General features: G+C 42.4%; 2 protein-coding genes across 4 annotated transcripts; one reads left to right on the top strand and one right to left on the bottom strand.

The window, feature by feature from the left end:
• Positions 1-2574: 2574 nt before the first annotated feature.
• ptger4c (prostaglandin E receptor 4 (subtype EP4) c) lies at positions 2575-5070 on the top strand. The gene is made up of 2 exons (XM_082513067.1): positions 2575-3639; positions 3768-5070. Exons 1-2 carry the CDS (start codon positions 2785-2787, stop codon positions 4359-4361), a joined length of 1449 nt encoding a protein of 482 aa, XP_082369193.1. The 5' UTR covers positions 2575-2784; the 3' UTR covers positions 4362-5070.
• A 352-nt stretch (positions 5071-5422) lies between these two features.
• Positions 5423-23755, bottom strand: LOC309694264 (uncharacterized protein). 3 transcript variants are annotated; one of them, XM_082514202.1, is made up of 5 exons: positions 23246-23755; positions 22328-22644; positions 10454-10515; positions 7927-8137; positions 5423-7604 (listed from the first exon to the last, which is right to left on the bottom strand). In XM_082514202.1, the coding sequence occupies exons 2-5, from the start codon at positions 22452-22454 to the stop codon at positions 7105-7107; spliced, it is 900 nt and encodes a 299-aa protein (XP_082370328.1). In that variant the 5' UTR covers positions 22455-22644; positions 23246-23755; the 3' UTR covers positions 5423-7104. The 3 variants fall into 3 exon arrangements, with proteins under 3 accessions (XP_082370328.1, XP_082370329.1, XP_082370330.1); XM_082514203.1 differs by lacking the exon at positions 23246-23755 and adding an exon at positions 22795-23177; XM_082514204.1 differs by lacking the exons at positions 22328-22644; positions 23246-23755 and adding an exon at positions 15586-15613.
• Between the last annotated feature and the right edge of the window lie 503 nt (positions 23756-24258).

Genomic DNA, 24258 nt, shown 5'->3' with positions numbered 1-24258 from the left:
GATAACATTGTGCTTTCCATTTCACATTAGTAAATAATTCTACTTCAGACTTTATATAAAAATGTCAGAAATGATTAGCAGCATATAAGTTTGACAATCAGCAGGGAAACATCAACAACGCTCTCCACCGTTATCAGTGTTTACCATTAGAACTAAAGCAAAGACTTCAGCAGAACGACTTGTCACTGTGTGGTTAGTTTGTGAATCACCACCTCGATAAGACGATAAGAGATTCGTTCTTGACAATTGCAGCAAACGTCCACTGTTTTTTGAGCTCCATTTAGTTTGCTCTAACAGTCTGTGCGTAATTAACTCCCAATTAGCAAGGGAGCGGCTCCTCATCACTGAGCCTGTGGGCTGACGTCGTGCAGTCTGACTCCTAGACTGCTCTGGTTCAATCCAAACGCTTTGAAAAAAAATATGAACGGATTAAAGACTAAACAACATTTAGAGAAGTAGTAAATTATTCATTATGATGACTTCTGAAATTATAATTTCACCCACAGGCTAATTCCTCTCGACATTTAGTCGATCTTAGTGGAATGACTAATCCGATGTATGGAGGTATGTATGAACGTATAGGAGAGAGAAAGGAGGCGATCGAGCTTGCGACGAGGCTGATAGCAATCTCACAGCTCACTGAACGTCAACTTCAAATTCAGTTTTAATACACACTCCCCCATCTTTGTTTGCCGCAAGTCAGATATTTATCTGAATAAGTAAATAGATTCATAAATAAATGCATTTAGTTAACCAAGTGCAACTTCCTGTAAATGAAACTGGGTGAGGTTTGATAAATTGGTGGGCAACCGTGTACTGTGTTGACTCGTGGATGATCTGATATCCTCGTGTTGATGTTTAGACTGTGCATCTTGGGGTGCCGGTATGGTGCCAAAAAAAGTGATTGTAAACTGTTATAAATGACCTTTTGGCCTCTAATGTGTCAAATATGTGCCAAACATATCTCTCATGAATGGCATCCAATCATTTTCAGCCCGAAAGAACGTTCCACTTTTTGTGGCTTTTATATATCCATTATTTGTGCAGGTAAAAAGTCTCATTGCCATTAAAAGTGTCTTTTTTCAAAAGCCGCACCAAACACAACATCACTTTTATATAAAGATATTTTAAGTAGCCAGAAAGGACTGGATTGATCATTATAGAATACAGAGTAGGCAAAATGACGCAGAGTCAGGAAGATTTTTGCAAAACAGTCTTGACTTACAAACAAAAGCAAAAGTGTAAGACATAAAAATCACAGACAATCATTTCTTGGAACAACACCTGAAACGTCTCGTGCATTGGATGATTTTTTTTAAACTGAATGAAGCGTGTACAAAAGACCCAAGGACTCTAAACAAGGAATTCAAAAAGAACCCCTCATTATGCAAACTCTTAACACGGTTCGCTTATCTGTTAGGGCTGATTCACTTGACAAGCATCACCGTCATCACAAGAATATCTCTATTTTTGTTTCTGATTTCCCATTATGTCATATTTCGGTGTTGAGCTCAACCTCACTCAGACTGTTTTGCCTCGGATAGGGCCACATTCATGCGACAATACACCACAGATTAACATTAGTGGCTGTAGAGCCATCAATTTAGCTAACAGCAACATGGACAGCTTGTTCCCTCGAGTCCTCTTCAACAGAGACATGTGCTCGTTTGATTGATTGCCCTTTTCGCTGGAATGTGTGGATTTCATTTGATAGCACCGTGCTCGATTTTGACATCAGATTACACAAAAAAAAAAGATATGAAAGAGGTGGGTGTATTTTTATAGTTTGTGAAGGAATGGTAGCTGTCTTCAAACTACAAAAAACAAAACAAAATAGCAACAAGCAAACAAAATCCGTTTCTCTTTGGAAGGTCATCGATTGCATCTCAATCGGACAGCCACCAATAACCAATAGCCTGCTGAAGGTTGACTTTGGTGGGGAGTGGTGCCAGTTGCTGGGGAGGCGCTGACCTTGGTGCTGAAGTTTAGTTTTTGCTGATCTCCACCTTTATATGTGGACCATATAAAGAGGATACTGTTGCAAACTGCACGTCAGTGAGCCGTAATCCAGAGCATTCTCACATGATGTGAATCTCAGAAAGCCTCCTTATGAAATCGGTGAGAATCAGTGAGAGCTTGTATTTTTATTATGAAAATTTGTGATCATTATTTAAAAATTTCAGGTAAAATAAGTTATTAAAAACAGATTAACCTTTTGCTCTACGTGGCTGTAGAGATATATAAATGTAGCCTATTTAATGTGGTTATTATGGCGTACACTTTGTAAGTCCGTCCAAAAATTAGACAAAAGGAGTTTAATCACTAAACGATACCAGCTATTGTCATTTGCCTGGCGGCTTTAGTGAGCTGAGACTAATGGAGTTTTACTTGCGGGGTTAATAAGGCCATCGGGGAAAAGACGCATGATTGTACTTTGAGACATGAGATCCTCGGAAACCTGCGCGCTTCCAGCCCGCACGTCACTGTCCTGACATCAGCACAGAGCTTAAATACCAGCAAATCCGAGTGGTGTAAAACAAAAACAGGCACACCTGTTGTGGTTATGCCGGGATCCGAACACAGTGCTGGAACACAACATACGTTTCACTGCTGTGTGCTTTATGCGTTTATGAGCACAAGATTCCACGCAATGTGATTTTTTTTCCTCTTCATTTTTTTGGAGAAGCATTTTGTTTTTTTCAGAGCGACTTTTCTGAAGGTCACTGAAAGTCCTTCGTGCTTTAATCTTCGTGCATTGTTACTGCTTTTTTGTTTTGTTTAATAATGATCAACCACACTGCCGCGTTTGAAGAACTGGACACAAACGTTTCTGAGCCGTCACAGCTTCTCTCGCTTAACCAGAGCGCTTTCCCTGCGCTTCGGCTCGAGTACAAGTCTCTGATCACTTCAGCCACCATGTTCGCCGTGGGCGTCCTAGGAAACCTCATCGCCATAGTGGTGCTGTGTGTCTCCAAAAAAGAACAGAAGGAAACCACTTTCTACACGCTGGTCTGCGGTATGGCCATCACGGACCTGTTGGGGACGTGCTTCACGAGCCCGGTGGTAATCGCCACGTACGTGTCTAGCCGGTGGCCAGGGGGAGCGCTGCTCTGCCACTTCTTTTCCTTTTCCATGCTTTTCTTCGGCTCCGCCGGCATGTCTATATTGTGCGCTATGGCTGTGGAGCGATACTTGGCCATAAATCACGCGTACTTTTACTCCCAGCACATAGACCGAACCATGGCGCGGTTTGCGCTCCTGGTCACCTACCTGGCGAACATCGTGCTGTGTATTATGCCCAGTTTTGGATTCGGACAGCACGTTAGCCAAATCCCCGGGACTTGGTGCTTTCTCGACTGGAGAGCAATGGATCCGCTGGGAGCTTGCTACTCGTTTCTGTACGGCGGCGTGATGATTATGTTGATCGCAGTGACTGTTTTGTGTAACTTGGCGGTGTGCAGGACGTTGGTGGGCATGAACCAGAGGACAGGAATAGTCAGGACTGAGCTGTGTGAGCAGGGGTGCTCCCGTCGACGCTTCCCTCGGCTGCCTTCGGTCACTTCTGCGGCAGAGATCCAAATGTTCTGGCTTATGATCTTGATGACCATCGTATTCCTGGTCTGCTCTATCCCATTAGTGGTAAGGGCAACAGACTATTTGTTTCTATTTGTTCTCTTATGTCTGCACCCAGTGCACATTCAGTTACTGGTCTTAGCTTTATTTGATATCATAACTCAGATATCTTCTGTCATGCTTTTGTCTCACAGGTGCGAATCTTTGTTAACCAACTATATGGCCCATCTTACATTTCTGCTGGGATGAAGCCCGACTATCGCAGCGACCTGTTGGCAGTCCGCTTCGCCTCGTTCAATCCCATATTAGACCCCTGGGTGTACATATTGTGTCGCAAAAACCTGCTATTGAAGGGCTGCGAGAAGCTAAAGAGAACACTTAACAGGGTCAGGGATGGAGGCGGCGACAACATCGGCTGGGCAGAGGGTCAAAACTCTCCACAGTCTTTAAACAGCAACGATACCAGTTACGCTTCCATACGCACATCCAGCTACAGAAACGACCGGGACCATCACGGACTCATCCAGAATAAATCTTTTACAGACTTTGCCCTGAGACAAGCGTGGGAGTACGACACGGCCCGTGTCAGCTTTCACCCGTTCAGCGTCGAATCGACCGCGACCCTTGGCTGTGATGACGAGGTGGAGGGTAACTCCAAACAGGAGGCAGCCAAGGCATCTCCAGGGCGCAGCGTAACGCCGCTGCTTCCTGCGCACATAAGGAGAATGGACATCGTTACCTGCACGTTCAGCACACCGAGCTCCTGTGAGTCTGCGAAGTGTCTCTGAGTGAAGTTCACGAACTCCCGACAGCAGTTTTCAAGCACCTCGGCCAAACCGGGGAAGATCTCCGAACTGTGACTTAATCACGTTTGATCGGTTTAAACCGCCAAGTGTCACATCGTGTAAAATAATATCCAGTAACAACTGCAGCAGTAATCAGCACGTCACCATTAACAGCAGGTAACAGTTTTCATATGATTTAACGTGAGCTGAAAACTAGCAAAGTGCTTCAGGTTTGATCCACGTGATCCAGCGCAGCAGTTCAACAGTAGATTGTGAACTGAAGAACCACGTCAGTTCCAAAGAATCACAGAGACCAAACATTTACTTCTTCATGCTGCTTAACCTTAAAAAAAAAGTTTAGCCAGAACAGTATGTGGTAGATTTTTTTTTACCGTAATAAAAGAAATTTCCAAACTTGGAAATTTAAATATTCATACCCCGTGGGTACAAATAAAGTGCGTGTCATTGTCATTTCATGGGTTTAAAACTCTTTAAATATGCGACGCCCTTACATGTGTTGTTGCACTACATTTCTTTTACGGGGGGCGGTGTAATTTATTTAGTTATTTATTTTTTCTACATGCTGCCAACTCGCTCAGTGCCATGTAACAGTGCTTCATGATGCAGGTATGGAGGACCACGAATGTCTTTCGTGTTTTAATAACTGCTGTTGTAAAAAGCAAATGTGATCAAATCTTATTTTAAAATAAAGAAGAAGAAAAAAACACTGTTCCCCTCACCTGTGTGAGCTCAGGTGCTTACTGGATGTGTTATTTGGTCTGTGCAGATAAATAAAGGCAGCGAAATCACCGGTTTTGCCTGTTCTGTTCAATAAAGAACAATAAGTTTTAGCAGACATCACCAGCTGGCAGCAGACAGGTGGCAGGACAGCAAGTTCCTCTCGCGTCAAAACGAACATTGCAGTTCGCTTTAGATTCTAGTCCAGCAGGTGGCGCTACAGGATAATTCATCGGCAAATTAAGTTGTGGTGTTAGTTCACACCAGTAACTGTTGCACAGATAACTGGACAGAATAGTCTGAATAATAGGTGTACTAACATGATGTATATTATAAAAAAAACTTTATTCCCTTAGAGGATAATAACATACAAAAATAAAGGAAGCTTTATAATCATCATAATAACAATAATAATAATAATAATAAGGACAGAGCGACATAGTGAGAGTATGAATGAGAACTAAAAATCACCTTCAAGGTCTTGTCGTCTAGATTAGGGATGCACGAGTTCTAAAATTCTGGGTCGGTAACAATTTAACTGATAGCTGGTAAAAAAAAAAATCAAACAAAGTTATTGCATTGTAAAACATAACTTTCAGTTCATATCTTAGAGCATTTAGTCAGCACAAAATTGCTGGGACTGATAGGACACAAAACATGGCCACTGGTAAGTATGTTACTTGGTCAAAGGCTGATGTCAGTCATCAAGGCTGGGGTTATTCTGAAGACACATCGAGAAACTGTCTGAAGTTGAGTGTTTGGCTCACTGGGATTAGTTGTTCATACAATAACCTCAGTATTTAGTGTTTAAAACAGAGCATCCACCAATGTAACAGCAAAGGAAAACCATAATTGATCCTCTTCACTACACACTGTACATACAATGCAGTATGTATTAAAGTTTAAATGACTATTTCCAGCACAAAGGTGACCACAAACACAGATATCTCACCAGACTCAATTATGTTAGATGCTCTCAAAGTAAACAAAATTCAATATTTATCAGTTCTTCCACATTGTTTCAATGTTGGTCCATTTTTGCCCAATATCTGTTAGTCTGGGATGAAAAGTAAATAAGAATTTGACCTCTTGGATATTGTTTTGCTCAATAGAAAAAAATATCAATAACCAGATTTTAGAAATCCAATCTACTTCTGCCTAGAAGAAACTGTTTAGCCAAAGTTTGACTTTCTGTGCTGGGTAAGTGTGAAAATCAGCATCTGGAAAAGAAAAAAAATGTACTGTATGCGAGCACAAGTAACTGTCGACATGAAAAGTGAATCTTGGCAATAAATAGATATTATCTACAATAGAGTTCATAAAAACAGCTCTCATATGAAGCCATAATAAATAAATAATAATTTATCCAAAATAAATATACTTTACTTTTATACAGTAATACATGAAGATGCATGGCATCCATCTGGCTGAGTTCACCTGAACATAGAGAAGACACAATGTAATGTCCCTGTCTGTGTGCGGGAAGAGAACGAATCTTGTGGAAACACCTGTTCTCACCGAGCATGAATGGTCTGAATGGAAACAAAGCGTCCTTTAACTGTAAATTTTCTTTACATCGCTTGAGCTTCAGCCTTCAGGTCTCGCCCAAATGAAATCAAACACATGAAGAAGGTCTCTGTGTATAATAACCAGGCTTTAGTATCCTGCATTAATTACCGGTTATTCAGTTAAAAAGAATTCACCCTTTAATGAGGGAACAGTATCCAGACTGGGCTTCCCTAATGACCTCCCCCTCAGTCTCTTGATTTTGACCTTGGCCCTTAATGTCCAGCTGCGGCCAGCCCACTTCCTTCTCAGCAGGAAATGTATCAGGGAGGCAAACAAGTGGCCTCTTTTTCTTCTTCTTTTCTGTTTCTGTGTGAGACAGTGCCCCCATATGGCCAAATCCTAAACACGGGGCCTCACACACACACAGACACACACACTATCCAGCCAGAGGCTCTTCAGCTTTATCCATCCTGGGCACTTATCTGTTTGTACTCATCATTCAGCCCATGCACATGCAGCTGGCGGCAGAGAGCGATTGGATGGTTCTCCACGTGGTCTTGGCATCCATGAACGATACTGGCTCGTAGCGGTCGGGGCGGCAGCAGGGGTGGCTGCTGACCTTGCGGGCGGTGCGTCGAGGCAGCGAGCCATTCTCCAGCAGTGCTTTCAGTGCTAGGTCATAGTTTGTTCTTTCGGCCTGGCAGGAGCCTACACAGAACTTAAAAAGGACGATTTCATCCGAATCAAATCCCAGTCCTAGATCCCGAACCCTCATCTCTTTCTTCTCCACACGGCAGTGCCTGCTGCTCTGCTTCGGGTGTCCGTTTCTCCCCTTACCCTTTCTGTTCCTTGTTTCTGTCTCTTCTTCCTTTTCTTTCTTCTTCTTCTTTTTCTTCGATGATCCCTTGGGCTGAGGTTCTGTGGGATCAGAGGAGCGTGGTGATCGTCCTACCCAGCGACTGCTGGGATGGTCATCCACCTCATCCATTACAAAAGGGTCTGAAAGAGAAGGAAAGAAAGGAAATGGTAGGCTGGGAGTGAACACCAGTTTACAGAATTATGAGCAGTGGGGTGTATTTCTTAAGTAATCTACAATCTCACGTCTGCATTTTAATATAAAATGACTTCACGTGTAAGTGTATTGTAAGGCCTGAGACACAAAGCAGGCTCAGACTTCTCTCAACCATCTTTCCATTCTAGTACTGCTCAGTAAAGCTTATGTGCTATGACTTATATAGTAAATGGACTGCACATGTATATATAGAGAGAGCTTTTTAGCGTTATCAGTCACTCAAAAACACTTTCCAAAGAGCTTCAGTACCATAAAGAGGGTGCCAAGTAGAGTAAGGGTCACTGTCTTCTTTCTGTTCCTTATCCTCCACCATTTCAGGCAGCGTCACAGGAAGCTGTCTCTCCTCCTGGTTTCCCAGCAGGCCCACAGTGTGGCCTGAGTCTGATCCCACACCAGCACCACCTTTCATATGAGCTCCTTCCACCAGAGGCAGCAAAGCAATGAGCACCCACAGCAGCACCTAAGAAGACAGAGTATGTCAGCTGGTTCTTATTTGATATATATTCTCTTTCAAACACATAAAAAGATTTCCCTAAAATGTGTTATGTATAGTTAATAAAGTCCTCCGCTCTGGTCAGCTGGTTGTTGTGTTTGCAGGGAAAATGTGCCCTCTGGTGGACAAACTATGCAAGGTGAACCCTCATAACATGGTTGAAGGTTCTTCTTCCAGCTGTTATTTACAGTTTAATTTTCATTTGTCAGTCAATATAAATACCGATACCAATAGATTGATAATAATATCAACTTACAGACAATTCGGCTCTAATTGTCAGTACCCTCAGTACCTCTGAAAGTAAACGTCCCACACATTCTCCATAGGGATTTTGAGCCAGAATGTTGAGACTATCCAAAGCAGACCGAAACAATGACTGTGCTCCTGTAAACCACGAATCTGTTTTATCAACCTTATTTCAACAAAAAACATTTTTAATGGTGATGGCGTGGAAAAGAACTACTCTATCCACAATCATAAAAGTGACATCTCTGCTTGTGGAAGCCGCTGTTACCGTGGAAATGTTTAAACCAGGTGTGGAGAACTCCTGCGGGTTTTAGATCTCACCCTGGGTCAACACACCTGAATCAAACGACTAGTTCATTACCAGGCCTCTGGAGAACTTCAAGAAATGTTGAAGAGGTAATGAAGCCATTTAAATCAGCTGTGTTGGATCAAGGACACATCTAAAACCTGCAGGACACTGAGAGCTGGAGTTTCCCCACCCCTGGTTTAAACCGTGTCAACATCAGGTCACGCAAAACTTCAGAAACAGCGTGAGTGGTGATTTTTTTTTAAAAAGGATCAAAACACTGTATAATTTAGATGTGTAGGCTGTACACCATCTATCTTAACCAAATCCCACAGCTTTTCCATTAACATTGAAAATTCTCCTACCCTTCCCTCCCCTCAGGTTAAGAGTTTGGGTGTCATACTTGATAATACGCTTTCATTCCAGTCTCACATTAATTACATAACCCGGTCTGCTTACTTCCACTTACGTAATATTAACCGACTCCGTCCCTTCCTCACTTCCCATGCTGCTACCATCCTTTTCCATAGTCTTATTACGTCCCGTATTGATTACTGTAATTCCCTCCTATTTGGTCTCCCTAAAAGGTCCCTTCATAAACTCCAACTTCTTCAAAATTCTGCAGCTAGGGTCATAACTAGCTCATATTACTCCAGTTCTTCAGCAGCTTCACTGGTTGCCTGTAGAAGCCAGGATAAATTTTAAAATCTTACTTCTTACATACAAGTGTATCCATAAATCTGCTCCTTCATATTTGTGTGACCTGCTCCATATCACCACTGCTTCCCGCCTTCTCAGATCATCATCTGCTATTCATCTTACTGTTCCACCCTCACACCTTATCACTATGGGGAACAGAGCCTTCAGTCGCTCTGCTCCTCGGCTCTGGAGCTCTCTTCCTCCTGCACTAAGAAATATTGAGCTGGTTGGCATGCATCTATCTATCTATCTATCTATCTATCTATCTATCTATCTATCTATCTATCTATCTATCTATCTATCTATCTATCTATCTATCTATCTATCTATCTATCTATCTATCTATCTATCTATCTATCTATCTATCTATCTATCTATCTATCTATCTATCTATCTATCTATAACAGTTCTTTAATGTAGATTGTATAAGACATATTAAGACATATTAAGGTAAGTAGAGTAGTTCTAAGGTTTCTAAGGCAGCGAGTTTTCAGAGAAGTGTAATTACAAACAAATATCAGTTAACACCAGAGGAATAATTTGCCTAACCACAAAACTCAGCTGACGGGGAGCTTTACAGATATAAACCTGATAAAGATAATAAGATTCTACTCAGAAGAGCTTCTAAAACACACAGGTTTTTAATAAGCCCCTCAAAAGAGCTGCAGCGGCAGCTTTGTCTCAAGCCTGTTTCATCTTCAGTGATATTTAAGTGAAATAACTGTGCTTTATTTCCGCCTTGGATCAAGCTCCGTCCGCTGGCTTATCATTTAGCACCGAAAGCTTCGGTGCTGACAGGGCTTCATGAAAAGCTCATTTCTGAGTCTGGTGGGGATGGATTTCATTAACAATTTATACACACACATAACTCTTCCTCTGGTTTATAGTGGTCTGCACAGTCAAACTGAAAACTTATAAGGTGAGCTTATATGTACAGAGGAGGATTTCATTTAAGTGAGTTTGAAAAAGATGGAGAACAGAAAGGAGGTGAAGAGAAAAACAGGCAGAAGTTGGAGGAGAGGTAAGTATGAGTGTGCTTGCTGCAGACAAACCTTGCCCTTTGCAGAAGTAACGTCTTGTCTATCCGCCCTCCGAATCCTCCATCTGGTCCCACCTGGAAAGAAAGAGAGGGACAGAGGAATTTAAGAACAAGAACAAGGCTTCAACTTTCCTCCTCCTAGAACTCCTTTGAAAAGGATAACATAAACTAAAGGGACAACATGCGGGCGATATGGTGTGTATACATTCACAATTGTCCAGATACTGTAAAAGAAAACAGGCCCATGGGCCCCTGAGCAAGCCGACATGTCACATAAATCACGTCCTCAGTACATGAGGACAATGTTTTGGTTGCTGCTTCAGTAAGAGACTAGTGTATGCTGCCAGTTACTGTGGCTAGTGTTGGCTTGTCTGTTCATACATCCATGCAAACAACCCCAGTCCGGCAACAAAAGCCAGTATCTGCAATTTACTTGTCAAAGGCATTCTTTAGGGTTATTCCTGTGGCAGAGGTACAAGCAGGGGGAACCAGGCATGGCAAGAGCACTTCACGGAGGTCCCAGACAAAAACCACAGAGATGCAGGACAGGTGATAAGAAGTGTCACGGATGCAGATGTTTATATATAGTACGTGCTGTGTGGAGGATTGTGCTGGCTGCGGAGCGCCTGCAACATGAGGTCATCAGGTTAAACTGTGGCCTCCCAAAAGGGGAACTCAAAGAAGATCAGACTATCACAAAGTTGTAGGTGTTTCTTCTTTATATTGCTTTAGTACTTAAGAAAAACATCTTTAAAATGCTCAACAAAGGCAGCCGGACACCAAAACAGTGGCTCACACTGCTTGGAAGCTTTAAAGGTAACCAGTTCACAGGTTAAGTGAATAATTTGATTAGCTGGTGTTTGGACTGGGAACATGCATGTATGAACTATAATATATATATATATATATATACATATATATATATATATATATATATATATATACACCTCAGCTGCCACTCTGAAAGTCCAGTGGAGCATCTTGGAATCAATTTCTTTGTCCAAATATTAGACCAGAACCCAAATATATCGTGAGCGTTGATTGAGATTGAGTGTTCATCAACAACACTGTGTAATCACAAGGTCCATTAGTAGCCATTCTGGAGCGTTTGATCATATTACAGGATCTTCGTCAGCAGGTGCCCATTTATCAAGGAATTGTTTATGTTCAAATTTCAGGAACATTTTGTCCACATTAGATAAATGATGATGAATGGAAAAACAAGGAACTATATTAACCTCCTAAGACCCGAACTCTTCCACGACATGAATTTTTAATTTCTCTTTGATATTTGGGCTTATTGGGACCTGATGAATGTAAAAACAAAGAATTACCAGATTTTTTTTAACCTTATTTTTGTTTTTAAGAAAAATAAGCGCCACATATGAGGATATTTGTTTAAAATTTTGATAGAACAGTAGCAGTATAATGTCCTCGTGAGTGGATATCAGGCCCATGTAGAGACAAATTGAGTATTTTAGTCTAAATAACCCAAAATGTGATGTCCACAGGTCCTAGGAGGTTAATTAGCATAAAAAAATGCAGGTATGATTGATTTTTGATTACATTTCAATTAATATTGAGGTTGGATCGAGATTTCTGTATATTCCAAGGCTAGTGTTAAAAACATGAGGTAATTGGGGTTAGAAATGTGATGTAATCTGGGTTAAAAACATGAGGTAATCAATGTTAAAAAATATGATGTAATCAAGGTTAAAACATGAGGTAATTAAGGTTAAAAGCATGAGATAATCAGGTGATGCTTAGTCTACAAGATGCCAAATCAGGGATTTTTATTTAAAAGCCTAAAGACCAAACTTTCACTTTTCACTTTCATTTAGTCTTTGCCTTCTTTGTCTCTTTTGTATTTCTGCTTAAATTCATTTTTTCGCTTTGTGACTATTTGTAAATGAAATTTCCCCGCTTGCCTGCTAATAAATGAATTACTTCAGCGATGTATGCTTGACTTGTTTAAATGTGACACGAACATGTTTTTTTCTGAAACAGCACTCTGCCCACAATTACCTCCAACATCTTTGAAACCACATCTATCATCTCTGAGAGGCTTTGTGTAACTTTGGCACTGAACTACATACAGCAACACTGCACGCCCACTGTAGCGTATTCCAGCGTGTACCGTTCACGTCTCTATAGATCTCGCCGATATGCAGCGCACCATGTTTATTTAACAGTCACAAAGAAGTTCTGTCTGTGCAGTGAGATGGAAGACTGACAAAAGGTTATGGATCACAGGTCCTGATAAGACCTGTTGGTGCATTTATGCAATCCTGCTTGTTCCAGCTGTGGTGATCCAGTCCAGGCAAAGTGAGGTTACACACACTGAGGGTTGGGCGAGGGAACAAGAGGACATTGAGAGACAAACTGATCGTAACTCAGCCAGAAAAACAGACGCCGCCGCTGCGACATAAAGCCAAAGCGTTCCAACTCCTGGGCTCTGTATCTCCGACTGTCTCTGAGCTGATTTAGAAACTAACAGCAGTGTGAAGTGGGACACGGGGCTGCAGATCCTCACCGAGTCTCTGGAGAGGTGCCATTCTCAACCCCTAATGCCACAGCTGGGAGTGTTTACCCCTTTTTAGATCAATGAGCTGGGAGTCTACATGGGCCTGTCTGCTGGTTCATTTCACGCTGGCTCTGTGGAGCTGTTTACAGCCCGACGCCTCCAGGCTTTTCAGAGATGGGTGGAGGAGTTGAGGGGTGGAGAGAGGGGGAAATAAAAAAGAGCACACCACTGAAGGTCCTGAAGAGCTGCAGACTGACACAAGCTTGCTGATATATACAGTATATGTGTGTGTGTGTTTAGACAGCTAAGCATATGTTTCTTCCTTGTTTGGCTGATTAAAGGCTTTGGTTTGTCCATCAGCCTGCATGTCTGCAGCAAAGAGTTCTTGTCACCTTCCATTTACGTTGTTGCTCCTCGGCGGTGCGGTTGTTGTTCACAGTTAGTTAAGTGGGCAACCTCTCCAAAAGCGAGAGCAACCCATGAAGACAGAGCCAGTTAATACTCGCGGAGCTTACAGGACTGGAGTGCATAGCTACTCCAAATGGTGTTTAAGTGCTTGCACAGGGTGGATGCGGACTGTGTTCTGGGAATATTTATTTAAGATATAAGAAAAGACACCAGCTTCTAGAAAAGAGGACCCAAGTGTAAAACTAACATCAGTTAACTGGACAGAATGCATGCTGAACTGAAGCAGGGAATAATTTGGGATAATTTGGGCCTTCATCTTACGAGCATCAAAACATACAAACCACAAAAGTGATGCAACACAGAAACATGCTTTTCTATTATATAAGAGTGCAATATGGGATTCATTTAGGGGAACACAGCATCTAAATTTTGTTTTTAAAAAAAGCAACTGTATAAGCTTAGTCAGTAAAATGTCTCTCTTTAGATTTCACTTTTCTGTCTGAAAGATAAAAGTTAATATAATATATATTATAAGATAATAAAACCCAAAGAATCATTTAGGCCCTCCTTCATCCTCATTTAAACATATTGTGCAGAATCTGCTGTTCTACTTGCTGAGTCATAATCGGCCTCATTAGTGACATACCTCACACATCTGTCACACATTTGTCTCAAACACTCTTTTTTCCCTGAACTTTTCTGCAGCTATACTGTACATTTGTAAGGCCGTATAAATATTACATTGATTTCCCGTCTATTACTCACCAAGATGTTTTTCTGATCAGTGATCTGTGGGTTCACTGTATACTATTACAGACCTGAGCGTTACTCACAGAGCCTCCATAAACCTCTCACTATTGTGAAGAAAGAAAAAAGCTCCAAGCTCTCTGGTGTTTAGTCTCCCCACAAAACCCAAACGCCGATAATAACTTCCTATTAGAGTCGCTCTCTCTTCTGCTGTGTGAACGCCGGTAAAATGTTCTGACCTCCAGCTTTAACCTGTCACTACCACGGTGCCTGATTGCAGGAGCGAGGAGAAAAACAAGAGTACAGTAAATCACCGCTGGCTCAATAAAAGACACCTGTAAGAGGAGAAAGAGGCTGAACACCAGGAGAGCAGCCTGATCACTACCAGACACCAAGAAATCTGGGGAGGTCCCCTCGAAAAGGTAGCATAATATCAGCTTGTGCCCCAAAGCTCCACAGATATATGCATCTAACCAGCGTGAACTTTACTTTAATCTTGCTTGTAACATGCTGTTGACAGGATTTTCAGGGTTTTTTTTTTCATTAATCTGCACAAAACAAAACACTCCAGGGCGTTAAACAGTAAAAACTTGTGTCTTCTGGGACAAATTTGTAATTTGGGGCTACGGCTTAAACTCAGACATTAACGTGCCATTCTCCTGACTCTCACCCTCTACCCTTTGTTTCTCATTTTCACCCTTCTTATTAAAAGTTCACGCACATTAAATGTATTTTGCTCTTGATAAGTGTCCTTTCTTCCCCTTTACGACTAAACCAATTTCACTCTTCAGCGGTTAACGACAGCATGTTTAAACTATGTGAGGGGGCCATGAAGTCAAAAGGAGAAAAGGCTAGGAGGAGGAGGAAGAGGAGGAGGAGCGATAAGGAGAATGAGATAATAATGAACAAACGAGTAAGGAGAATTAAAAATAGACAATGGGTTACTTTCCAGGGGAAAGAAAAATGAGAAAAAGATAATTGAACCACTGAATGGGAGAGGTCTGAAAGCAAAGATAAGCGCGAACACAAGGAAGGCAAGGGAATGACAAAATGAGAGTGCAGAAAGGGAGCGCAGACTGAAGCCCGGTCAGCCTGTAATCCCATAATCCCTGGCAGGCAGGCAGGATGTAATTGCTCGTTAGTGCCAGTTTCCACTCCTTGGCCTGTCACTGCTGGAAAACCACAGAACGGCGCTAAAATGAGAAACAGATAGCAGGTCCCATGCCTCGGTTCAGATAGGTCCCCCCGAAACACACACATGTGTGCACGTACAGTCTCTCCGCCTGTTGGTCTTTTCTTGTAATCCTTTCCCTGCCACAGAAACACGAACTATTTTTGTTAAATTTTCACAGTTCCCACACACGCACACATACTTGAGGCCACACAGAGGAGGCCGGGATAATCAGAGGTGTGGACACCGCAGTGCCCGGAAGAGGATGGTGAGGAGTGAATCCGTATGACCTCACCACATGTCTTCATCTTTATAACTGAGCGACAACATCTGAGCCCGTAGGTGTCTGACAGTCTTTCACACAGGTAACAGCTTTCAGATATGGGCGGCACAGTGGTTTAGCACCGCCACTTCACAGCTAGAAGATCCTGGGTTTGAATCTGCAGGTTGGAGTTTGTATGTTCTCCCTGTGCCTGCTTCCTCCAGCATCTTTTGGGTTAATTTATGATTCTAAATTGGCTGCATGTGTGACTGCGAGTGTGAATGTTTGTCTCTCCGTGGTAGCCCTTCAGCAGACGGGCAACCTGTACCAGGGTGTACTCTGCATTACATAGGTTCCAGCTCTCTGCAACCCTGAGCTGGACAAACAGAAGAAAATGGACGGTTTAGAGTCTATTGGTATTTAATGAAATGATTTGATATACTTAAAAAGAGTAGCCTTTGGTGTATGTATGATTTCTGCAGCCCCAGCGACCAATCGGCTGCTATAGACAGTTTCTAATTTCAGTCCACCAGTAATTTTCTTTGATAGTTGATAGGCCTGCTTCCTACATTCATCACGTGGACAGAAGTCTTATCACATTATGTGTAAACAGGCAGCTGTTTGCTTACATATTTGCCACATGAACTTAAGAGATACTGCTAGAATGAGCTTTAATCTGGATCGAAAAGTAAAGAACGGAAAAGAAAATGCTTTACTCGAGCAGTTAAACACCACAACCTGGACCTCATTAGACATACCTATTGGAGTTAAACTTATTGGCTGCCTAATAGTAAACCTGAGTGATAAGTGATTTACTTCACTGACCCTGCAGCTTTCTCTGAGGCGAGGAAACTCCAGAGGAAAAAAAAGTGTTTAATGGTTTCTTGGTGGGATAAGTGGGATGAAGCACTTTTCATGGGGAGCAATGTGTTTGAAGTGGAACAGTTCTAGATTAACGCCCTCACACATTTAGGGTCAGGTTGCCAGAAAGAGTTATGGCAGACTGTCAAAGTGCTGGGATCATTGGGTCACAACAAGCACGGTAAAATGCATTTTTCTGCGGGTCATAAAAGTGTCATCCATGACCAGCGCGCTCACCTTGAGCGGCAGCCCTGATGGCTTTATTGCAACTGAGTTAGAGAGAGAGAGAGAGAACGCTGTCGTCGTTTGAATGGCCAAAGCCACCTGACTCCACGAATGGAAACATGCTCTCAATGAAGCAGAAAGCTGAGGCTGTAACAGAGCCAACGGAGAGGAAATGATCAGACGTATTGTATGACTAAGCAAGTAAAAATGTAAAGTGACCACATTGCAGCGGTGTGAAATTTCAGAAATGCAAATCAGACTCTTCCATTTGTTTTTACATGTCTTGCATGCCTTATATGGACCTTACTAATTACACCTTCTTTGAGAAATTCGTCATACAATGGGCGTTTGATGTTTCTGTTGATTGTATGTTTGCATAAATCTGTCAGTTACATTTCATTATGAGGGAAAAAAGCACATTGATTTTTTAAACTGGTTTAAAGCCTCCAAGAGCCAGAAGTATAGTAATACCTACTGAGGTGTTAGGAAAAAAAACAACAACAAAAAAAAAAACCCCAATAATTTTATTATGTATCATCAGTGTTTGCAGATATCTGTATGTGCTGCAAAAAGGCTCTGAGATATGAGGTTTTGATCCATTATCATCTGCTGCTGCACATGTCCCAGTCTATGAATTATGGCGAATGTTGTCACATCCTACACTACTCAATATTTTTGTAGTGAAAAGGGATCAGACGTCAGCATGTGATGTGTAAAGGGTTCATTCGCAGTGACAAACCTTCAGAAAATGATCTGAAGGCTCGATAGTTCAGCTAAGCAACAGAGAGGTTATTTTAGCTTTTTTAAGCTAACTGCACTCAATAAAGCTTTTCATTTGCAAGTGGCGGGAACATGTCCAGCATTCACTCTTACTTTAGTTCAGTTTTGTTCTCATCATCTGAAGGAAATGTCTGCTACTTTAGAAGAAACTGTTTCAATGAATTCACCCTCTAGTTGCTAACTTTGCAGGACACAAACACAACTGAATCAATGCTAATGTTTCTCCAAATCTGTTGAGTATCGGGGCAACTGCTTTGTCGTTCACACAACTGGTTTCCCAGTCAGCCCAAAATAATCAATAATAGAGTAATTCAAAATCTATGTGATTTTTTCTGATAGCTTGTGTTTGACACTGCTTGTATCTGTTGCTAAATTTTAGATGTTAAAGTGGCGAATACCTTGCTAAAATTAGCAGGAGAGCTAGAAAAACACAAGCTTTCAGTAGGTTTCCGGTATAATGAGCATATAAACCTTCTAGATTTTTCCACATCAGCTGGAATTTAGTACCACCGCCTCTAGACAAGATTAAGTGTGCAGGGTCACTGGAAAGTTTAGCTATAGTGTAGTTATCGCTAATTATCCACACAGAATCCCACAATGCATCAGACCTGTAAGCGTCTCGTGACCCGATCAGGTAAATTAGACGGGACACCACCTTTCTCTGCGCACCGCCTGCTTTCCCATGAGTTAAAGACAGCAACAGCTGATGCGACACATCTGTGTCCTCACCGTCTCGCTTCCCTTCACTTTGCTTCTCACTAAAGCTGCTTCCCAGTGTCCCTGACCCTAATAACCCAAATTCCTGCCTGATTAAGTTGGTTTTAAAAGGAAGCCACACAGAGAGCCGTTGGTTGAGCCTCACCTTAAATGGGAACACATTTTAGCTATGCTGGAGCGATGATCGGAGGATAGGATTTCACTTTCCGGTGTTTGTGAGGACGGCAGCGCTTAAAAGGCCGCAGAAAGGACAGCGGGGGAGAACACAGAGGGATGGACAGGAATAGATAGAAAACACACATGCACACGCACACATGCATTTGTCATAAACTCCCCCCCCCCCCCGCCAAAACACTGTAAAGCTTATATTTCCAGGAAAAACTGGCAGTGCAAATCACACACAAACGCACACACCCACACTGAAATTTCTTCTCCCATAATCCCCCCCCCTCCTGCACCCTTGCAACCTTTTCTTGTTCCAATCTCATGTTGTTATTTCTTCAAATTAAGCCCACACTGTGCCTGAGAATAGCTCTCAGAGAAGTGGTTATAAGTGACACACACTCCCTCTCTTTCTCTCTCTCTCTCACACATACACACGCATGTGCGCGCGCACACACACACACACACACACACACGCAGGTCATTATTAGTGTGACTTGGGTCTGGTTGAACCAGCGCTCTCCAAAGTGTTTCCGTGTCACCCTCTCCCACCCCAGACAGGCTGGCTCTAATGACCTGGCCTGATAGTTCAAAGCGGCCCTCAGACGCTATGATTAATGAATCTGACCTGCTAATTTCAGAAGAATACAGCTTATTGTATCAAAAAGCGCTCTCAGAGACACAAACATGGCGCTGGGCTAGTTAACATTCTTCAGTATTCAGAGAAAAAGTTGTTTTAAGAGGAAGATTTTACGATAAGCACAAAGGTTAAGCTTTATGTTTCATCAGCGGCTCCAAACATATTAACTTTTGCTTTGTTCTAAATAATTTAAAGTGTTTGAACTTAAAAAAAAAGCCAAAGTGCTCGACAACAAGAAAACAATCCAAGATCACAGAAAGGAGTAATTCCCCCTGTGTAGTTACACGAGATTGTCCAGCGCTACAAAAGCAGGGACACAGAAAACAGAAGTAGCATGGGAAGCATTTGTCTGAAGGAATACATCTAACAAATTGAAATTCCTTTATGTCAGATCATGCCTCCTTCAATTTGCCCTGAAGGAATCACTGTGGTTCGCTGCGTACTCTAAGCACTTCCAGATTGAAGTTGCCCTGTGGCACCTCACGTTGCATAATCAATCTCTCTCCCTGCGCTCTCTCCATTAGTGCTGGGACAAAACAGCCAGAGTAACGTTACACACACCGAAGCAGAGGCGCAGACGAAGACAAGCCTCCCTGCGCAGAGCACGCATCCATCTTTTACTGACGGGTGTCCATTAATCTGGAAAGATTGTGGTCTGGTGTATTGCTTGAATGTTGCACTGCATCAGTATTGCTGTGAAATGAATCATATGCTTTAATCTGAAGTCAGTCAGATTAATGTGCTCAGTGAACAATGAGTAGGTTTCACTGTTTGTGATGGAAATCAGCTTTTCTATTCTTAAAAGCACAAGGCTTTATCTGCTTTTTAATCTCTCGTGTTGTCAATATGACTAATCCAGGAAATATACAGCCACACATTATCAGACGATTAGGCATAAAAGGTATTTGGTCACACTTTAATTACTTTGCGATCACGTTTCTTTTTAAATTCCCACGACAGACGTACAACGTGAGTTCTTATTTGGAGACACTTTTTAACCTTCGACTTGAAGGCATACAAAAAATTCGGATCATGTGATAGGTCAGTGGCTTGGTGAGTAAACTTTACTGATTAATTATTAATATTATCATTCTGTTAATTTTCACCAATTCGATCATTAATTTGATAACAAACAGTGTTACGTCATCCTCATGATGCCATTCTGAAGGTTAAACAAGAGTTCAGTTTTCTATCAGTCGTTCTAATCTGAGCAGCTCGATTTAAAGCACACATGCTGTGATGAAAGATTTATTTTCAAACAAAATGAACCTATGAGAAGCAGGATGTTCAGAATAACCTCTGTGCTCTGATGGATGCTGTTCTAATGATCAATATTTAGTAAATATTATTTATTTGTACTGAATTGTCGAGTTCTCATCTGCTTTAAAGTTAACAGGTTTTGCCTGGTGAGACAGATGTGTGATGTTAAAATTGTCAATATGATCAGTTTATAAGATTTATGGTTACTTTGTTTAAAGTCCCCCCGTAAAACAACTCTGCTCCAAACTTTGTGGGACTTTTTGTTTTTGTTTTAAACCTCCAGAAGTGACTGAATGTTCCCCCTACCTTCTGCTGTTTTCCTCACTTCATTCCACTTGATTGTCAGCAGAAGCAGAGGTTATGTTTTTTTTGGCAAATCTGAGAGATGCAATCTTGCTTTAAAGGAAAAAAAAAGATATGAGTGTTTTTATCCTCAATATGTCCCAGAATATTAAATTAAACACACCACGTAATAACTGAGGTATCAGGCCCTGCGGATGAAGGCTTAGTGAGTAATAAAACCAGAGGGGAAGACAAATAGTGTCACAGCGGATCCAAGTCTATCAACGAGGATGCTTTTATTTAAATTAACTCGTGTTTTAGTTTTGATTATAAGTGTTTAAGTGGCTCCTCTGCGACCCCGGCTGGCGTCAGATTAAGAAAGAGTTAACACCGTAACACCAACAAACGGCACGCTAACTCTTGCAAAGCCACATGCCAGTTAAAACAAGCCAGACCACACATCAGCAGGCTGCTGGAAAAGAGAGCATGCCGGCCGGCTGTACCTGACCCTCAGCGGGGCCACTGACCCCCATGACCTTTGACTGGAGGAAGTGAAAGCTGTGGCAGCGTGACGGGCGAGTGTGAGATGCCTGAAGCCGAGGCCATACCCTCAGGTTCCTCCTGAGAACAAACTGGAGATTTTGAAACAATCCAGAGTAAAGTAAAAACAAGGCCGCTTCAATGGCATGACAAGTTTTCACAGGCTTTACAGAAATTCAGCGGGCGACGCCTGCTGGGGACGTGCGACAAGTCTCAGGTGATGCCAAAGCGCCTGGACACACAGAGATTCATCGAGAAAAATCGAGAAAACACTGCTGACTCTCTCAGTGGCTCTGAACATCAGAGGCCTGCCTCCCTCCAAATGGGCCTCATGTGTGAGTGTGTGTGAGAGAGACATTGTATGTATATGACTGTGTGAGTCACAGGGTCATTGAGTCAGAGTGTAAGCATGAAAGTTCATGTACAAATGTGTGAGTCAGTTAGCCATAATCACGTTTTTGAGCAGACAAATCTTGACATTTCAGGAGGGAAATCACCGGATGCTGAAAGTCTGAATGCAAGGAACGAGAAGAATACAGATTAAAGTTGAAATAGATCCCGAAACAGTAACAGAGCGGTAAAGCCAGAGTGATCAACACAAAATACCCTGAATGTCACAACACCTGAAGCTTAAAGACTTCATCTGGCCATGATCCCCTCAAAGCCTCTGGAAAGGAGGAGAACACACGCAGCTGTAAGTCTCTCTCTCTCTCTCTGTTTCTCTCTCTGTATGTGTGTAATCGGCACTTTGATATTTAGATTTGCAGCCCACCACAGAAGGGATCACACTGGAGGACTTCTGACTGCCACTGTCCTCTCTTTGAGAATACACACACACCTATAAAACCACAGTACCTTTGATTTATATTTTTCCGCAGTTCCGAGGCCCCCCTTCCCCTTCTGGCACCTTGTAAACACTTCTGACTATAACTCATATAACTTAACTTTATAAACACCACAGGAACAAACACATCCACTACCCTCCTACGAGACTGCGTTTCATTAATGCCCTCCCAATAAACAGTGAATGAAGCCCAGCTCTGAATCCAGGTCACAGTGATCCTAAGAGTCAGAGGAGTCCAAAGCAGCTGGCAGGTGCGTGCGGGGAGGTTTGAGAGCGGCTGAAGTGAAAGCAAATCAAACATCAAACGATCATTTCAGTGTTGTCACAGCAAACACGAAGACAAGAGGCCCCGGTCTGCTTTTACAGCAAGCATAAAGATATTAGCACCATCACTCTAAACCGCTGTGACAAAGTCTTAAATCACTTCTCGAGCAACTTTGCACGGACCCTGAATGGCGCCTTACCAGCTGTCCTGCGCGCGTCCTGCTCCGCACCGCAGAGGACAGGGAAGCCGCTTCTTCTTCTTCTCCTTCTTCCGCGCTGGGTGCAGCAGCTCATGTTTTTGGCAATCCATACGCTACGATGCGTCATGTTTTGTAACGTGCTGTCACGGCTTGCAAATGTTCAGAGCAGACCGTCTGCTCCGGTGCTGAAGCAGACATAAAGAATCCATCTAAAAACGTCTCAGCTTCAAGGCAAGAAGCGCCTCCTCCTCCTTTATGTGGGGCCAAAAATGCTTTTTTTTCTATGGCCGGAGTCCTTCTTGTAGAGCCTCAGCACCCTGAACAAGAACAGAGACAGTGGATGGTAAATACACAGTAATAACCAGTGAGTTAAGTTAGTTCATTGTGTTTTATATGGCTCTCAAGTCTGACTGAACTATGAATTAAATATAACCAAAGGATGGGGCAGTTTCCCATCTTTTTGTTACCATTATTTTGTTACTCTGTATTATTTGTGATGAAAAAAAATCAACATTTTTTAAACTTCAAGATATTTGTTTCTACAAGCCCTCTCAAAAATATCTGAAGCTGTCTAAAGGAAACGATATTCTGGTCTGAAATACGAGACCGAATGACTTGTCAAGAAAGACATTTTGCAGGCGGTTACATCTACCCAGGACGAAGAAAATAAAACTCTACAGCTAACTGGTGTTGGCAGGTTACTGCCTATATAAAATCTAATTAGCGGGGAGTTTGTTTGCGGTGACACAAACAATTCAACACGGAGAAAGAGAAAGCGAGGAGAGTCGGTCAAACAGTCAGAAGTGCAAGAAATGTTTGCCCTCAATCTGCTTCTTGTACTACGTCTCCGCTGACACGTCAAACCAGCGTTTAATGAAAAGAAGCCAGTTTTTCCAGGCATGACTCTCCGCTTCTTACCTCTAGTAACCTGTTCGGTCTTGTCTCCAAACAGCTCTTATGGTTAATGACTAAATAAGTTTTCAAAGCACGATTTGCGTCTCTTTTACGACAAAACGTCCGGGAATAGACTGTGCGGTCACGGTTTGGTTAAAAAAAAATCACATGGAAAGCCCTTTTGTCTTCTTTTTGTGGATCTGTTGGCTTGATTGATTTGATTTGATTTGAAATTTGAAGTTAAAACGGAGAAAACCTCTCCTCTGTCGGTCAAAATAAAAAGAAAAAAGTCCATGCGTCACGCATTTACGCAGCGTCTCCAAAAAGCGCATATCTTGTTTTTTCTCTTGGTAAAAGCTATTCTACTCTGGACTCAGGTATCCATTTATCAGAGCTGTGTCCTCTCCACAAATGTACTACGCGGCTACTTTACAATGTCTACAATAGGCTGCTGGACTGGAGGCTATGCGTAAAAACAGCGCGCCGCTCCCCCTGTCAGAGACTTTGTGAAACTGGAGCGCAGTGGCGGCTGCACAAAGTGTTCTGAGTTTTGTTCCTCATCTGCATGGCTCAGATGTCTTTTTGTTCCTGCGCTGGGAGCAGGGAGGGAGGGAGGGAGAGTGGGGGAGACTGTCATATGGGATGGACACGGAGCGTTTCTAGAAAACTGTTCCAGTGGAAGATTCTTGGCCTTCATTGTTTACACACCGGGACTGATAAATGTCGAGAATTTCAGTATATCCCACGTGAATGCGCACACTGAGACATGCATAGGTGAGTTGTGATCCATTTGGGACCCCAAATGACGGTCGGCCCGAAAGACTTTGGCCCTGCACTATTTCTGCATCCCTTGTTGGGTCCTTTCCCTGACCCTTTGTGCCTCTGTAGTCTTCTGTCATCTTTCCATGCACACATGCACCCACGGGACGTCATTATGTACACACACTCACTCATGCCCTCAGATGTTAAATGTCCTACCCTGGCCTGGGCTTGTTATTTGAAGGATGGGCATGTGACAGTCCCCAGACCCCTGATCA

The sequence above is a fragment of the Aulonocara stuartgranti genome, assembly GCF_965226115.1.
Source record: "Aulonocara stuartgranti genome assembly, chromosome: 18".
In the NCBI taxonomy this organism is placed as follows: Eukaryota; Metazoa; Chordata; class Actinopteri; order Cichliformes; family Cichlidae; genus Aulonocara; species Aulonocara stuartgranti.
The sequence above is the reverse complement of the archived record's forward strand: the minus strand, read 5'-3'. Positions and strand labels throughout refer to the sequence as shown.

What these genes read in the sequence shown, in the direction of transcription:
- ptger4c (XM_082513067.1), top strand. Translation starts at nt 2,785, where the DNA reads ATGATCAACCACACTGCCGCGTTTGAAGAACTGGACACAAACGTTTCT. An exon ending in TCTGCTCTATCCCATTAGTG is followed by an intron (nt 3,640 to 3,767) that starts GTAAGGGCAACA and finishes TTTGTCTCACAG; the next exon opens with GTGCGAATCTTTGTTAACCA.
- LOC309694264 (XM_082514202.1), bottom strand. Translation starts at nt 22,454, where the DNA reads ATGACGCATCGTAGCGTATGGATTGCCAAAAACATGAGCTGCTGCACC. An exon ending in TTACTTCTGCAAAGGGCAAG is followed by an intron (nt 8,138 to 10,453) that starts GTTTGTCTGCAG and finishes CTGTCTTCTTAG; the next exon opens with GTGCTGCTGTGGGTGCTCAT. An exon ending in TACTTGGCACCCTCTTTATG is followed by an intron (nt 7,605 to 7,926) that starts GTACTGAAGCTC and finishes CTTCTCTTTCAG; the next exon opens with ACCCTTTTGTAATGGATGAG.